Here is a 16,000-nt window from a genome sequence, read left to right on the forward strand (position 1 = left end):
ACATACAGACTTTTTTGTGTGTTTTTTTGCATTAGTATTTACCGCAGAGATCTGAGCAAGTTGTACTGCATAGGCAGCATACATAATACAGATACCTTATGCTTTCAGCCAGTGTGATTTTCGTTTGCCTGCCATCAGTTCCATTGGCATTTGCTTCACACCTTTACAGCTGTATCAGATCCTCTTGTTCTACCAAGGCTCCCTAATAAAGTGCATTTTAGAAATGGAAAAATGCCTTTCAATGTGCAGGCCATGTTACTTATGCAGGTTGGTGGGCCATATGTGAACAGCATTAGGGGACGGGTCCTTGGCAGAAGGCTCATTTATGTTTGTCAGAAAATGATACTCTTATCTAGCTTGCTCAAGGCAAACATGACAGTTGCTTTTTATTCCTTTGTGCTCTAGATGCGGGAGATCAACTACATCCTGCAGAACTTTACTGACGAATCTCTCATCATCATCGACGAGCTTGGAAGAGGTTGGTATTTTGCTCTCGCAGGTGGGCCACTGCTGCAGACAATGCAACCTTAAGCAAAACCATATAGGCCCCGTGTCACAGAAAAACCGGTGTTCGTGTGACGGGAAAATCCGGACTGGTCGAAAAGGTGGCTTACAAGCGGCTCGTATAGGTAGCGCCAGCCACATCAGTGGCGTAGGGTGCCTCGATGCACGTGCCCGATCAAGGCACCTACAGCAGCACACCAGAAACCCCTGACCCTCGGTTTGCGAGTCAGACACACTACCGCAACGCAGGCACATTCGTATGGCTTGGTTAAAGTGGGGCCTTATATGTATGTAGTGTGGTCTTTCACATAATGACCATGATTGTGAAAGAGGAAACTGTGTCCGTGTCTGCGTGGGCTAGAGGAACGACAGCGTTAAAGGGACCGCTGTCGTGTCATACCCTAAAAAGCGGAGCTTAAGGGCCCCTCAAGTTTTGTAAACATTTTATTGTTTCCTTTGTGTGGTTGGTGTGTCTCTGCACTAAATAAGTTGTCTTGCAATCTGCAGCTTGTAAGTTAGGGACTACTTAATTGGCACCCTTGTTCCAAGATGACTCGTGGAAAAAAGGGTATGTGGCAGGTTTTTTCCTGGACAGGATTTGTGCTACTGGCACCGCATGTGCGTATGTGGTGCATGCGTGCATGTGTGTGTTTGTGTGGTAGATAAGAATGAGAGAGATGAGGGGCACATTAGGATTTGTACAAAACAAGCCAGCAGCCTCTGAAATCAAGGAAAATGTAGAGAAACATTTTTGTTACTGTTCTGAGGAAGGGTATTGAGTAATCGTTTTGAATAGGACCTACCTTGACAAAGTAAAAGAAAAGACCAGGTTTGAATTTGATAGCAGTGAGGGCAAACGTCACAACTACGTCTTGCCTCCCCCATCCCTCCCCCTTGCAGCATTATGCCTATCGATTTACAAAGGAGCAGAGGGGACCGCTGAGAGAGGTCAATGAGCACATGGCATATATCAAGAGAGCAGTCGCGCTAGGAAATGATTGCCTTTGATATATTGCTGAGAGAGACTGGCTGCGGGAAAAACTTGCAAAAACCTAAATTCAAACAGTTACAAAAGTATCACAAGCTTATAGTCCCGTGAGTGTGTATCATGTGGATTTGTTTTAAAACCCCTTAACACATGAGATGAATTGAACTCCCTTACAATTAAGGCTTGCTTCGCATGTGTCCTGTCTGGCTGTCTTCTTTGTCTACTCCTAATCTTCTTGGTCCACCTTGGTAATTTTGTATTCTTTTGAAACCACATCAAAAAGGTATTAAAGGTGGCACCATAAGTTCTTCACATTGAAAAACATCAAAGCGGATTGTCAAATTCTGAAACAAGGATTTTCTGTAGTCACTTTGTGCTGTGCAGTAGTTAACAGAATTAACACGCATCTGTTCTTTTTCCCGTTAGGTACCAGCGAAGAGGAAGGTTCAGCAATGAGCATTGCAATAACTGAGAAGCTCATTAATTCTGACGTAAGTTCATTCAACAAGGGGGCTCTTCACCCGCACCCTAATTCAAACATGTAAACAAATATGTACCTGTATGTCTTCATTTTGTATGCTTGCATAATCTGATAATTTGTTTTCTAACTCATTGTTTTTCACTTCTGAATATGCCAATGATAGTTCATTTGTCTCATGTGAATGTGGTCTTTGTACTTAGCTTTCAACATGTACCCCTTTCCGTTATACTTTCTTGCCTTCCTGTCATCTCTGTTTCATCTTTCCTATCCACTACACTATCCCTTATATTTCCGCCGGCTACAGATCAGGTGTGTGAGGAATATACAGCACTTTCTGTAGCTGGCACTCATCTTTTTTTTTTTCTTTAGTCCTTCCTTTTCATTGTTTTTTCAATAGACCGCTTACATTGCAGCAAAAACGCGTTATTGCATTTTTCGCAGGAGCACGAAATAAGAACTGTCATTCGGGAAATGTAGTCGCCAAATACAATGCATGAAAAAGTTCACAGGGACATACGATTCCGTTGTGTTGGCAACATATTGATGTTTTTAATGGAAGTGACGCCACTGTGGCAGGTATTATTTATTATAAGATCAACATACTTCTTCGGAATTTGTAAGGCTTCGTGGCTCTCGTGATCGTTCTACACGTGCAGAACTTCCGAAATGCCCTGCGATCACCCTCCGTCCATCTGAGCATGCTAGGAGAGCGCGAATGAAGACACTTCTGCACTGTTTTAGCAGCAGCCACTTTAAGCCTGCGCACAGTTAGAATCTAGAAATTGCGTGCTTAATGCTGCGGACAAGAAAAAAATGGATAACGGAAAAAACCTTCGGACTCAACCTGTGCAGCCACATCTCGTACGCACGTACAGCGCTGCCAGCGGACAGTACGTGTCTCGCGGCATAGTTTCATTTTTGTGCCCTTAGTCATTCCCACTCGCTTGAGAGGCGGTAGAACTGCACCAATGGCCACAACAGAAATTCTGCTGGCCGTAAGCTTGTGTGGCATCGTTGAGGAAGGAAGGCTCAGGAGAGGCCCTCGCCATCCAAGTGGCATGCGAAAAAGTGTGCCGGAAGTCACACATTTTCGCAAGGACTACTGGGAGTCTTTAACCGGTGGCGTAGCCAATAGTAACGCTAGGCACAGTGGCGTTCTCTGCTGCAATGCCTGCTGCGCATGCGCAAGCACGCTGAGACGATAACCAAGCGGTGGGAAGCAGGGGAGAGCCGGCTTCAAAAAATGTGACATAGCCGCCTCTCTTGAGTTCTTTTCCCTTCCTCCATGCATGGCGTTGACATGGGCGCAGCGCGCCGAAAGCTGCTGAAGGTGGTGGCGGTCAAGCTTCAATGTAGTGTGGACTCTCGCTGTAGCCTGCATGCCTTCTCAATTATGTGCCTGCTAAACATAAGCTCTCAAAATACCGATACAGCGTAGAACACGCAAGGTGGAATTCGTACCGTGCTATGTGGGAACACCACAGTTTGAAGTTCCTTTGCGTGGGATTCCCTGGGAGCTAAAATGGTACAAGACGCATGAAAACGTAGCAGCCGGGAAAATGCAGCACACAGGAATGTACCGTATTTACGCGATTGTAAGTTGACTGAATGGAAGTCGACCCCCCACATCGCATTTCTGAAAAAAAAAAGTTTGTTGGTCGCTTACACTTGGCCTTTAATAATAGAACACGATAGCACTATCCAGCTGTGGCCTCCGCTTATCGCCAGCCGCTATTGACTGCCGCGCGCGGGCGCGCCCGTGAGCACATTCCAAAATGAAAATGTATTAGTCACTGGACTACTCGTCCTTACTAGCGCTGCCATCGTGATCGCTGCTGCAGTCCCACAGCTCGTCGTTCTAACATTGTCCTGCAGCGAAATCACGCACTTCACAAACAGCCACATCACGACGTTGCGAGGAACAGCTGAAAATTTTGCCTCGCTGCAGCTGCCACACCTGTATCACCCATTGCGAACGTCAAACTTGCGGCCCAGTGCGCAGTTCGTTTCTTCGGCGTAAAGAATGACAGCCATCTTGAACATAGCCGGGAACGAGCGCCGGCCACTTGATGGACCCATAGCACAAATGACGAATGACAAAGCACTATACTACATTAAAAACTTGTGAAATGTGGCCAGCAGTAGTAAATGCGCCAGAGCCAGAGTACGCGCAAGCGGCGTCGGCTCTTCCGTCAGCTACCGACACTCCCTGGCGCCGCTACGGTTCCGAATGAGGGTACCGCTGTGACTGGAACAGCGTCCCTTCCATCAACTATCGACGCTCCCTAGAGCGCCGAGTGAGCGGTTGAGAGCAAAAAAAGAAACCTGGACTCACCTATTAAGAGTAGAACGCGAATGCGTTATCGGCCACCGCCGCTTATCAGTAGCCGCAATCTGCGGCCTCGTGTGGGAAGTGGGCTGGTGCTAGCCGCGCAGCAAAATTGCAACCACGCTGTAGATTGCCTTATATCTCGTTTGTCTCACCTTTATTTATAGTGCGATGCTTTGGCTTCAATTTTAAGTCGACCCTCCACTTCGGATTTTCAAATTTGGAAAAATAGGTCAACTTACAGTCATGTAGATAGGGTAACAGCGGGGTTCTAGAGTACACCTGTGTTTTATCTTACATTGTCAACTTTGAAGTGATGTACCACAATTGACAAGACACATGCGACATCGCTGCATCTGCATATGTCTATGATTTTTACATTATTTTTATTTGACACGCCAACATGTCATGCACACCATCAATTATAGCATGTGCTTACATTCTGTGGTTGGCCTAGCAAACCATATATGCACAAAAAACAAACGAGTCAATGTTTGAGCCAATGCAGGGAGAAATGTAAGTATCTTATCTGTGGCCAGAAGCACTGCTTATTCTTTGTTCATTGTAATTAGCTTGAAATCGGAACAAACGGAGACATGCTCATCGCTGTTAGATAAGGGTGAGGAAAACTCCAGCTCTGGTTTTCAGCAGGCTTGGAGGAGCTAAGAGAGGCTTGTACAGTATTCTCGATCTCTCACGCAGTTTGGTGTTACAGTAGTGTCTGTGATTACAGAAGTGCTGTAACAAACGTGTGCAGTCGAAAGGAAGCCTTTTTTTTAAATCTTTTTTTCTGCATCTTCCAGGCATTCGTGATCGTCGCCACCCATTTTGACATGATGACACAGCTGGAATCCATGTACCCACAAGTCATAAAGCAAGTACAGGATCGTCTCTTTAGCCCTCTGCAGCATAACACCCAATGCCCTAAGCTAGTTAGTAGTGTGGTTGCTCAGATGAAACCGGGATTCACCACGAATTATTAACATAGATTTGAGCACAACCAGACAGCAACTCATTGCTGCTGTAGATGGCTCAAGAGACCAGTTGGCCTAGGCATGCACTGCCACTGCGCATGTACGGTATAGGCACCCGGCTGGCCCTGTATACAGCCAGGATATAGTGCATCTCTGCTATGCTAATTGAAACTCTCAAACGCTTAGACATGATCTGCATAAAAGAATTACATATGCATGCATTCTTCATGAGAATGAGGAACTGTTGCACTATGGTGATAATTTTTCATTTCTTATGGCACTCTCTGGAACATGACGCAACCAAACAGCAATACTTGTGTCATGCACTGATGGCAGGTTCATTCCAAACTGGATTTATGCATGAAATAGACAGAAATCCCCACTATTCTATTCTTTCAGGTTCTTCAGGTAAGTAAGGAGTTCTCCACTCTATAGATGTTTGTACAATGTTTGTGGGGACTCGCCCCGCCCCATTCCCTTTGGTTTGCTTTCCTGCGATGAGTCTTCCCTAGTTTCTGATTACCTTAACTGACAAGGAAGGGAGCCGGCGTTGCAGTGCCACAAGCACCACGGACGGTAGGGTTGCTGCGCGTGCGCACAGGGGATAACTCTTCCTCTTCGGCTCAGGAACTCGTTACGCACGGATGTTTCGGCGCAACGCTCTGCTCTCCACCAGCAAGCATGGGTGAATGTTCGCTCGTAACTTTGCTGGTGAGCCAGATGACCTCGATTCTTTTGCGTATTAACGTGATAGCGTTAGAGAGCCTGTGTCGAAGAAAATCCGGCATCGTTGTCGGTGTTGTTGGCAGTCAGTGAAAAATCAACAAAAAATCACCAGTGAAGAAACCTAGGAGGCAGGCGTGCCACATAGGTCATGTGACCTTGCAGAATTATCCACAACCTGCCCACCGAATTGTGAGCAAACTGCCCACCGTGTCAGGTGGCAGTTAAATTAATGACATGGTTGCTCAGGAAAAGCAACCTGGGTCACACAAAGCCCACCGGTGGCAGCACCTGTCATCGCAGGGCAGTGGCGCATCACTTAACTGCTGCACCACTGTGTCAGGAGTGGTATGAGGGCTCCCACGAATCTACGAATGTAGAGATTGGCTAATTCTTCATATAAGGAAATTGACCTATTAAGCTATCACGTCATACCCTTAAGTGTCCCATCCAATTCTTTTGTTGCTAGCTGGTGTTATTATTGTTGCAGCAATAAATGCCGTGTTTTTGTCACTCGTAGTGTCAATTCTTTGTTCCCCCTCGCAGCAAGGCGGTGTTGAATTTATCCCTCTAATTACAACCCCACAAGTTACATGTGATACTGCTCTCAATACAAGCACATGTAATGCAGGCCCTTATGTAATTTCACTTTTCGCATCATGTGGCACAGGTCCTTCGAAGCAGCAGTGTTCGTCAGTCACTCTGCACACTGACAGAAATGATCAGTCGTTATTAAACCCACTCAGTTTTTGCAATTCCCGAAGGTTCGTGAAAGCAGCCTCCCCGCATGTGCGGCAGTGGCTGGAGGATTGCCCTGTCTGCGTGTGCAGTGGAAACTGCTGCTGCTGGTAACGTCGACGGTGGCCACACCCTGTACCATATACTGTAACCATATGCTGTACCATATACATGCATTGATAATGCATAGCGGCAACAAACATCATGGTGCCAACATATATAAGTACGACAATGCATTAAAGAACAGCCATGTATAAAGAACCAATTTGCAATGCAGAAGCTACATATGTAAGTGCTTATCACTCTGGAGAAAGGGTGCTGTGAGTCATGAGGGAAAAAATTTCAATTGGATGTTTTGCGAAAGAGTGTATTTTTGTAAAAGTTAATTTTGTTATAATGCCTTGTCCAATCATTGCAATAAGGCAACTCTCCGAAATATAATTATTTCAAAGGAGCCCTGAACCACCTTTTAAGCGTCGCCAGTTGCATTCAGTGGGTAAGATTAAATCGCTGAGAACCTATTGGCCAAGTTACATCGACCATTTGCAGTATCACTGCTCACAAACGATGTGTAAATTAATTAAGCAAGCTTCTCTTCGTTTCTCAGAGTCATTTTTCGTTCTTGTTTATGATGTCATAAAGTATCCACTGCATGGCATCACTGCCCCGCTCCTCCGCCTGCGGGACCCGTCAAAATGGCGGCGGGAGCATATCGCATATGGACGCGGCCATGGTAAACTAGAGGTGTCACTCTCACAGGCACTACTGAGGGGAAAAAAATGATTGGTTATAAAGAAATTAAAGGTGCGGTAATTCTGTCACTTCTCGATGGACACCTCAACTGTGCCATGCGGGAAGGGAAGAAGGTGGGAGTGAAAGAAGGAAAAAGAGGTGCTATAGTAGAGGGCTCTGGAATAATTTCGATCACCTGGGGGACCTTTAACGGGTACTGACATCGCATAGCATACTGGTGCCTTTTGCATTTCGCCTCCAGCGAACCTTGGCTTCCACAGTTGGGTTCGAACCCGGCTAGTCCGGCTCAGTAGCTGAGCACCCTAACCACTGAGCCACTGCGGTTGGTCAATGAAAGCCGTAGCCTCACCGCAGTTGGTAGCAGCCGTGATGGAGGGAGAAAAAGTTTTCGAAATTGTGGAGATAGAAGAGTTACAGCTCGTTTCCCCACAGAGCCGAGACAAATGTGCTCATAGACCATCCCCACATGGTGCAGCTACCACATGGAGGTGGAGACGGAGGGCAGCAGCGACGACGACGGCACCGCGAGCAGCGCCACCAGGCTGCGCTACACGCACAGGCTGGCCAGGGGGACGTGCATGGAGCGAAACTATGGTCCGTTTCCTCTTCCCTTCTGAGATCTGTGTAAACATCCTACTTGTGTCCTGATCTGAGATGAAGTGATGGCGATTGCCGCGAAGAACTATAATTTCAGTTTGTGCATGTTGGTCGTACATATAGAGGAATGAGGCAGCACAGGCTGTGGAGGACAGAGAAACAGCCGGCAGGTCGAGCGCTGAAAATACCAACAATAGACTTCTCCCGACCTACGTCATCAGTGCACATGTTTCTGGAGATGTTTCTCGGGAAAGTTTTCCAAGGTTTATGGCATCGTCATAGTGGGATTATGTTTGCTGTAACCGAAAACTCGATGATGTCACGCATCCGTGGTCACATGTACACCTTCTGTCCAATCTGAATGCACCATTTGTAGTCATGTTTTCTGCTGACCTTGGAATGTTCACTGGAAAAGAGGAGTGAGGGGGGGTGCATGCCTCGGCCATTGTACGAGGAAGTTGTGCATCAGAGGATATATTAATGCATGGCGGACAGACGGGCACCCTCATGAGGGCATCTTCATCCTCACTTCATGACGACCTTACTAGGTGAGGTATAACTGGCACAAAATAATTAGTGAGAATGAGGGCAGAGCTGCTGAGATGAGGCTCGAATTCTGGAACTATACTCGGTAACAACTTTTCTTCACAATGCAGTTAAAGCTACAGAGCCTAAATGCGCAGTCTCTTCTTTATGTTCCTGAATATAGTCACCGGTTGCAGCTAATATTTCTCATAATACTTGTTTCTTAGGGCATATTGCTGACATAATGGCGAAGTTTCGAAGTTACAGCTTCACAGAAATGAAAGGTAGATTCTCGTGTTACTTTGAACTCTATAGGTTTTTGACACCCTGGTTCGGCTGATGACGTCTGGCCTCCGCATCGGGTTCGCAGATTGTAAGGAAGAAAAAATGGCTTTCAGGAAACGACACAGCGGGTGTCGCACGGCGGCATGGGTATCGGGTGCTTCGCCAATGTAGGAGCGGTGCATGAAAAAAAAAAGAATCTAGGAGGGAACGTCACGTGACATTCTTGAAGCATAGTCATAAAAAATACAGAGGAAAGCATCATGGGAAAGAGGCCCTCACATGACAAGGCAGCGGTAGCTAGTCAAGTTTCGCTTTTGCTCTCTGCGCAGCGTAATGCTGGCACTTGAAAATTAAAACTCACGTCGGACGCAGCTTATGGGACTTTGATGCGGATTCCACTGGACAGGAGCTGCGCCGGTGCATGCACATTCACTAAAAAACGCCAAGAATCAAGCTATGGCTTGCAGTCTGGTAACTATGAAGAACCAAATTCCCAAGATTCACTGCACGAAAGGGCCCTCGGTGAGAGGAGGCAGCGGCGTCAGAAGCGGATGGCTTGTGGAGGCTGAGCGTGTGATGTCACGCTCCCTCTAAGATGAGCGGCAAGGAGGAAGGAAAACTTCCTGAATGGGAAGAGAACATGTGACAGGTATGCCGCTGTGCAACACCTGAAGGCGCGGTTAGCCAGAGCCTCCTAAATGGGGTAATGCTGTCTCCGGCTGCACAGTTTCGGTTTGGTCCTTCTACAACACCAAAATTACTTGCGCTGCAGCAGCGACGAGAATGACACTTCCGAAAATCTAAATACTGATATGGATATTGCTTATGGCAGGCTACAAACCTCCCAATAAATGAGAAGCCTAACTGTGAAAGTAAAAAAGTTAAAGCACTATAGACACGTAATATTAGTTAAATGTTTTCTTGTTTCAAGCGATATGTATTAGGGATTAGAATATTAGGTATTCACCTACGATCACTAAATAACTGAATGTATTCTCTCATGCTGTTTCGGTTTCATCAACTGAACGATGGCTGCGACGTGTAGTTGATGTTTAGGTTGCGTGAGGCACTAAAAAATTGAAATATAAACGCTGATACGTAGTTCTATTTAACTACAGCATTTAAGCCAGCTTGCTTCAAGATTTAGAATGACAAAAACAACATATCAGCAATTAGGTATTTTTTTTATTTTTTCATGGCTCACATGTCCTAAACACCAATTAATCCTTACAGCCATCGTTCGACTGATGAAGGCAGAACTGAAACAGGCACAAGAAGAAATTGAATTATAAATTATTTAGCATTCATAGATGACCATGGGGTGACCTGTGTTTAATGACATCTAATGCATCATTTGAAAGAAGAAAATACACAAGTAAAAGTTTGGTGACTGTTTCTTTAACTAACATTACCAGCCTTGATCAAACACGTCTTGACTATATTCTGATGCACACCACCGCTGACAATTCAGTGCTGAAGAGCGTTCTTCTAGCTCAAAAAGCCCATTTTTAGAAACAATTTTAGATGAAACACCCTTTAAATCATAATTTTATTTATGTGTTTTCCTTCTGAATAAAATTTTAGTTGCAAGACAGCGCTTGTGTCGTGCACCTCTTTGTCGCCAGCTCTTTAATTTCGTCATCCAGTAGCATGTTGAGGGCGCGTACGATTATTGCTCAGTATTATCAGCACATGTCAAAAATCAGGAAAAGTCGAATGTTAAACTTGCTGAATATGAGAGTGAGGCTGGGGAGGGCTGACAAATTGAAAGTGAGGGAAAAGGGGGAAATGAGGACATCTGCCCACCTCTATTGGCAAGTTCTTCAAAATACGCTTGCCGTATGGCAAAAGCAAGGAGATGCAGACACAGTGGAACCCGGATGTATCGAACTCAAGGGGCCACTGAAATGGGTGCTCGGGGGGAGACACAATTAGATCAGGTGTCGTTTGCGTTCAGACTTGCTAGCGATGCAGGCGTTGATCCCCGGCACTGGCTGGGTTAAGGTTTTCCTCGCCCTGTTGTTCGGCTTTCACGGAAGGGAATGCTTGCAAAAATAGGTCAGCATTCGCACCAAACTCCTTTGTCTTGGCTCTTTTTGGCGAAGCTGCCTCTGCGTCATTGACATCGGTCAACATCGTTTGTGTTCAGACCTGATGACTGGATGCTATCATGATAGATGAGATTTCAGAAGTGCCGCCAAATGCTACCAGCTCCGAATGCCCATGATGCCAGCAGGCCGAGAAGACAGCCGAGTTTTCTCATCTTTGTGTTCTTGCTCCATGTCTCAAGGCCCGGCGCCAACTGCGTGCATGCCTGTAACATCACGATACTGCTGAGCAGCTGGTGTCTATAGCAAAGGCAAGAATGGCACCAAAAATATTCAGGTCTTCTCAGAAATGTCGGCAGTGCGGTCCTGAACAGCTCATGTCACTTCATTTCATCTCTATATATAAACTGCCGCAACCTCTAGAATGTCATTGCTCTATGAACAGAGCTCTATTATAAGCGTTTGATTTGGAATAAAGTTTGGCTTTCTTTCCTAATTTTATCTTAATACAACATTGTTTGCAGGACTTAAGCTGGCGGAAGTATCGCAGATACCCTGTGACGTCCTGGCGAGAGCCTACGAAGTGTCCGAGCAGATATCTGCCAACCTCGGAGATGATGACAATGTATGAATAGTTTGACATCATACCCGCAAACGGTTTTCACGCTTTGATTCGTGTCCATGTCCTGCATATTTGTATCATCTGCCTTGTTCACGAGATGTGGCGGCCTCTCTGGAGGTCGAACAAACATCGCTCAACACACTGGTTGAGCACGCATGCGCGTGAACACTGCAGGTACAGTGTAGTTAATTACACAGCAGGCACAATCCGGTTCCGCAAGGCCCAACTGCTCATGTGCATGGTTGCGCACGTGTCACATGACCTTTCTTCCCCTTCTGGGCTGGAGCAGCGGCGAGCACCGCATCACGGGTGGGACAAGGTCATGTGGCGCATGCACCACAAAGTGTCGTGTACTATTGGGCATCGCTGTGCATGCTCCATGTCTTTCCTTCCACCATGGCATGCTCAAAAAATGTTCACTTTTCGTAAGAAGCGCAATATAGCGAAAATGTTTTGAGCCACAGCTCCGAAGGCAATCGCGTTTTTGAAATTCTAAAATATCCTATGGCTATTACTAAAGGCTAGCTACAAGTCTCGCATTGCAGTCAAGAGTCAAATTGTAATAGTTAAAAATTAACCGTTAGAAATTAGTTAACTAGCTTACTAGTTAACATTATTCGTCAGTGTTCTGATGTCCGCGCCAACACTGGCGTTGCCGAGGCTCAAAAGCCAGGCTTTATACCTCAAAAGTGCTATCTTTAAAATTATTGGTGGGCTTCCCTTAAGCTCCCAGTATATATGCTCTCCACATGAGCAGAGTAGCACAGGTGCTAGCTTTTAGATTTCCGCACCATCCAAATTTCTGAAGGAAAGTTACTAAGAAAGCATTTAAGGTAGGTGCTGCGTCAATTTGCTTTGTTAATGCAAAAGCATCGCTTGGCTTGTTGTGCGAAAACTGCGCTGTAGCTTGGCAAGCAGGCGTGGCAGAAACGCGGCACGCGAGTGACGTCATCACCCCTCCTAGAAGGGAGGAGTGCCACCGCCGCTGCCCAGGCAAGAGAGAAACATTGCTCCTCGCACTGCAAACTGTGACTCTCCCCCTCCTAGAAGGGGCAAGTCGACTTTTGCGATGAAAGTAAACAGGTTTGGGTCACCGTGGTTTCGGGTCACCTCTCTTCCTCCCTGGGGGTCGCCATCTCACTCAGATTACGTTAAGCAGATCACACTCGAGGCATTAGCAGCTGGCCCCCTCTGCCGCATGCACTGGACGAGATCCCACGTCCCACCTGACTTAATGTGATACGCGTGAACTGCCTCCACGAGATACGCTAGGAAATACAGTGCGCCACTGTCATACATGGAAAAATTACTTTCATGAAAAATTGCAAAATGTCATTAACTGACATTACTAATTATTGCTTAGAAATAGTTATTACATTACATTGCAATTACTTTTAGAAAGTATTTGCAATTACTTTTAAATTTGTTTTTCCTTTTCATAGATACAAAAAGTACAGTGGGCACAGCTAGTACATTCATTTCAGATTTCTCAGTTTGCTGAATTGAATTTCAGGAGCAGCTGAGCTTCAAAATGAGCATCAAAATTTTTGCCCTGCTTTGAAGACAAGGTTAATAGGATGCTTTGCCATGCTGCTGCCCTTCTACTGATGTGTTTAAGGGCAACCCTGTCTTGTGCATGATGAAAATTTTTTTCATCCTTGGGCACAACTAGATTATCGTAAAATTGCATATCTAGGTTCGTATGAAGTGCAAGTAGCTGCATAGATTTTCACGGTTTGAAGGTGATGGTAAAAAGGCCGCGTACTCATATCGCCTCTCAGCCACGTTTTCAACTTCGCTGGCTTGCTGGCCCATGCTTTTTGCGCTTTGCTCCTGCTTTCGAGGTGCGCAACCCAACAAATGAGAAATCATTGCTGACACAAAGAGCAGTGGCACATTCTTAACAAAATTAATTTCCACAGCAATAGATTACTTTCCCCCAAATTGCTTCCCATCTGTAATTCATTACATTACTAAATTACCTGAACAGAAGAGTAATTAATCACTTCACAAATTACCAAGAAAAGCAATTAAATTAATGTAAATACATTACAGTAATTCAGTTATTGTCATGTCTGTCCACTGTCCTATTCATTTTAATGCGGCTATAGAGTGCACAAAAGGGAAAGTCCCCGCCATCAGTTGGCCTTCAGCTTTCGGAGAGTGAGGTTGCGGGACTATGGAGCCTTCATCGTCCGAGTTGAATCGCTCGTGTCTACATTATCAGGCGAGGCAGAAAAGCATGGCTGAAGGTGGCAGTTCACTGCCGGTGAGGTATGCAACCATCGCAACGCAGGGAAATGTGAAGCGAGCTGCTACAGCAAAACAACGTTCACCCCCAAACCCCCAACAACAACTCAGCAACAAGCAATACTCTCCCTCAGGTCACGGTCCACTGCGGCGTCAGGGAAGGGACGAATGAGGAAGAGGGAGAAGAAAAAGGGAAAGGTGCACCATAGTGGAGGGCTCCGGAATGATTTCAACCACATGGGGATCTTTAACATGCACTGGCATCACACAGCACATGGATGTCACTTGCATTTCGCACCTCCATCGAAACATGGCCAGAATTGATCCCGCGTGCTCGGGCTGAGCATCCGAATGCCATATTACTAATAATGAATTGTGTTCATTAGGCCCATTGCGTTTTTCATGCTTAGTATGTGACTCTTCATGCTAAGCATTTGATTCTCTAGTATGGTCATACGGGTGTCTAAATTTTTAAAATACTTATCGCCGAGTTTGACAAAACGTCAAATTTTCTTCCCCTACATACGTAGGATATGACTTATTTCGAGCTCTTTTCTTCCTAGGAGGAAATGCTTTATTTGAGTCGATGCCCATTTCGACTGCTAGGGTATACTGTGTAGCCACCTGACGTCCAGACTGGAAGAGAGCCCATTATAAACTTTATAATCCAAATATCCCGTGATTCTCTTCATCACTCTTCCTATGAATAAAGTTATTCTGCTACTACTTCATTAGGCCTGTCTCAACGGTATATGGCCAGAATATGATTGCTGTGTGAACGCAGTGACTCCATCTGTTGGAAATACCAGCACTGACTGGAGCTTCTTTCTTAATGCTGATGAGAGAAAATGCTTCATTAAATGCCTTTTCTATGAAAAAAAATGACATTGTTATCAGACTGTGTACACCGCGCTGACCACAAGAAAGCCATCTTTTCAAATCCTCCTTCAACGAACAAATGCAGCCATAAATTGACATGGTTTACGCAAAAAGCGTACAGGCGCTAAAAGACGATGACGTCTTTTAGCGCCTGTACGCTTTTTGCGTAAACCATGTCAAGCTACAACCAACTAGCTCAAATGAAAGTCTTGCAGCCATAAAAGTAGGGGTCTCCTGTCGCATGATTATAATGTCACCAGTGTTGAAACTAAGTGTCGAATAGCGGTACATTTTTCCTTATTGAAATATTGGGACATGTTGAAAGCATATAAGGGGTGATTAATGATGTTAGGCTTTCCGATTAATGAACCTGTATTTCAATGTGCCGTGCTGTCTGTCAAAGCCGTAAGTAAATTTGCGTTGGTGGTACAGTAAGCATTGACACCACGACTATCACAGTAAAGCATACAAAGACAGCGTATCATACATGCCAGCACGAGTTGCTGCTCTTGTATATCTCTGAAGCTCGAGAGTGGCACACTGCTCCTGCAAGGAAAACGGTCGAATCTTCACCGTCGCTTTTTGACCACTCGAGAGAGTGCATAATCTTCTGTTGAAAACTTCCAGGGTCCGCTATACGAAGATGACATCATGCGAAAGCTGGAGCGGGCCGAGATCGAACTCGCCGGCACTCTTATGGTGCTGGCAAAACACTCCAAGCTGGAAGGCGAAGAACTGCGATTGCGCCTGCTCGAGGAACAGCAGAAGGCCCGGCAATTGATGGATCTCCGCAAGAGTTTGGAGTCTGGCCACTTGGACACAGAATGACAGAGCAATTTGGCTTCGAGCACCTTAACGGATCTCTTTTACGGCCGTTGAGCGAACATAGTTTTTCAGTGTTAAAGTGTTTGACATACCACATGTTGAGTATTTCCAGTGACTTGCATTGCTTGTTTTTTGAGTTACCAGCATAACTTTGTTCTCACAGTTGACATCTCCTGACTGGCTTGTTAAAGGTTTTTGATGTGTTACATAACGTTCCCAGTAACTTGCAGCATTTTTGTTGGGGTTACCGTGGTATACTCGATGTTTGTTTTTTGTGGGGTAATCAAGGTCTTAGCAAAATTCTTGCTACAATATAAATATCATCATTTCCTTTTAAATATGCACAATCGACACCATCATTTGGAGGAAAGGTTATTCGGGCTCAGAGTTTTAACAAAACCTTTACTGCACCTTCTCTCCGTTGGGATCATATCCTCTATATAGCCTAATCACCTAATCGTGGAACGTCTTGTTTGCAT

At 45.5% G+C, this 16,000-nt stretch overlaps 1 protein-coding gene across 1 annotated transcript; it reads left to right on the forward strand.

Moving 5' to 3' along the window:
* Positions 1-1,967: 1,967 nt before the first annotated feature.
* LOC144108039 (mutS protein homolog 4-like) lies at positions 1,968-15,615 on the forward strand. Its single transcript, XM_077641321.1, has 5 exons — positions 1,968-1,983; positions 5,106-5,180; positions 7,966-8,084; positions 11,470-11,570; positions 15,324-15,615. The coding sequence occupies exons 3-5, from the start codon at positions 7,973-7,975 to the stop codon at positions 15,522-15,524; spliced, it is 414 nt and encodes a 137-aa protein (XP_077497447.1). The 5' UTR covers positions 1,968-1,983; positions 5,106-5,180; positions 7,966-7,972; the 3' UTR covers positions 15,525-15,615.
* The last annotated feature ends 385 nt before the right edge of the window (positions 15,616-16,000 follow it).

This window comes from Amblyomma americanum, chromosome 10 (genome assembly GCF_052857255.1).
Source record: "Amblyomma americanum isolate KBUSLIRL-KWMA chromosome 10, ASM5285725v1, whole genome shotgun sequence".
NCBI lineage: Eukaryota > Metazoa > Arthropoda > Arachnida > Ixodida > Ixodidae > Amblyomma > Amblyomma americanum.

Bases quoted from the DNA above. Each gene is read 5' to 3' on its own strand.
- LOC144108039 (XM_077641321.1), top strand. From the start codon at position 7,973: ATGGAGGTGGAGACGGAGGGCAGCAGCGACGACGACGGCACCGCGAGC. The intron at 8,085-11,469 runs GTCCGTTTCCTC...CATTGTTTGCAG, and splicing joins GTGCATGGAGCGAAACTATG to GACTTAAGCTGGCGGAAGTA. The intron at 11,571-15,323 runs GTATGAATAGTT...GAAAACTTCCAG, and splicing joins ACCTCGGAGATGATGACAAT to GGTCCGCTATACGAAGATGA.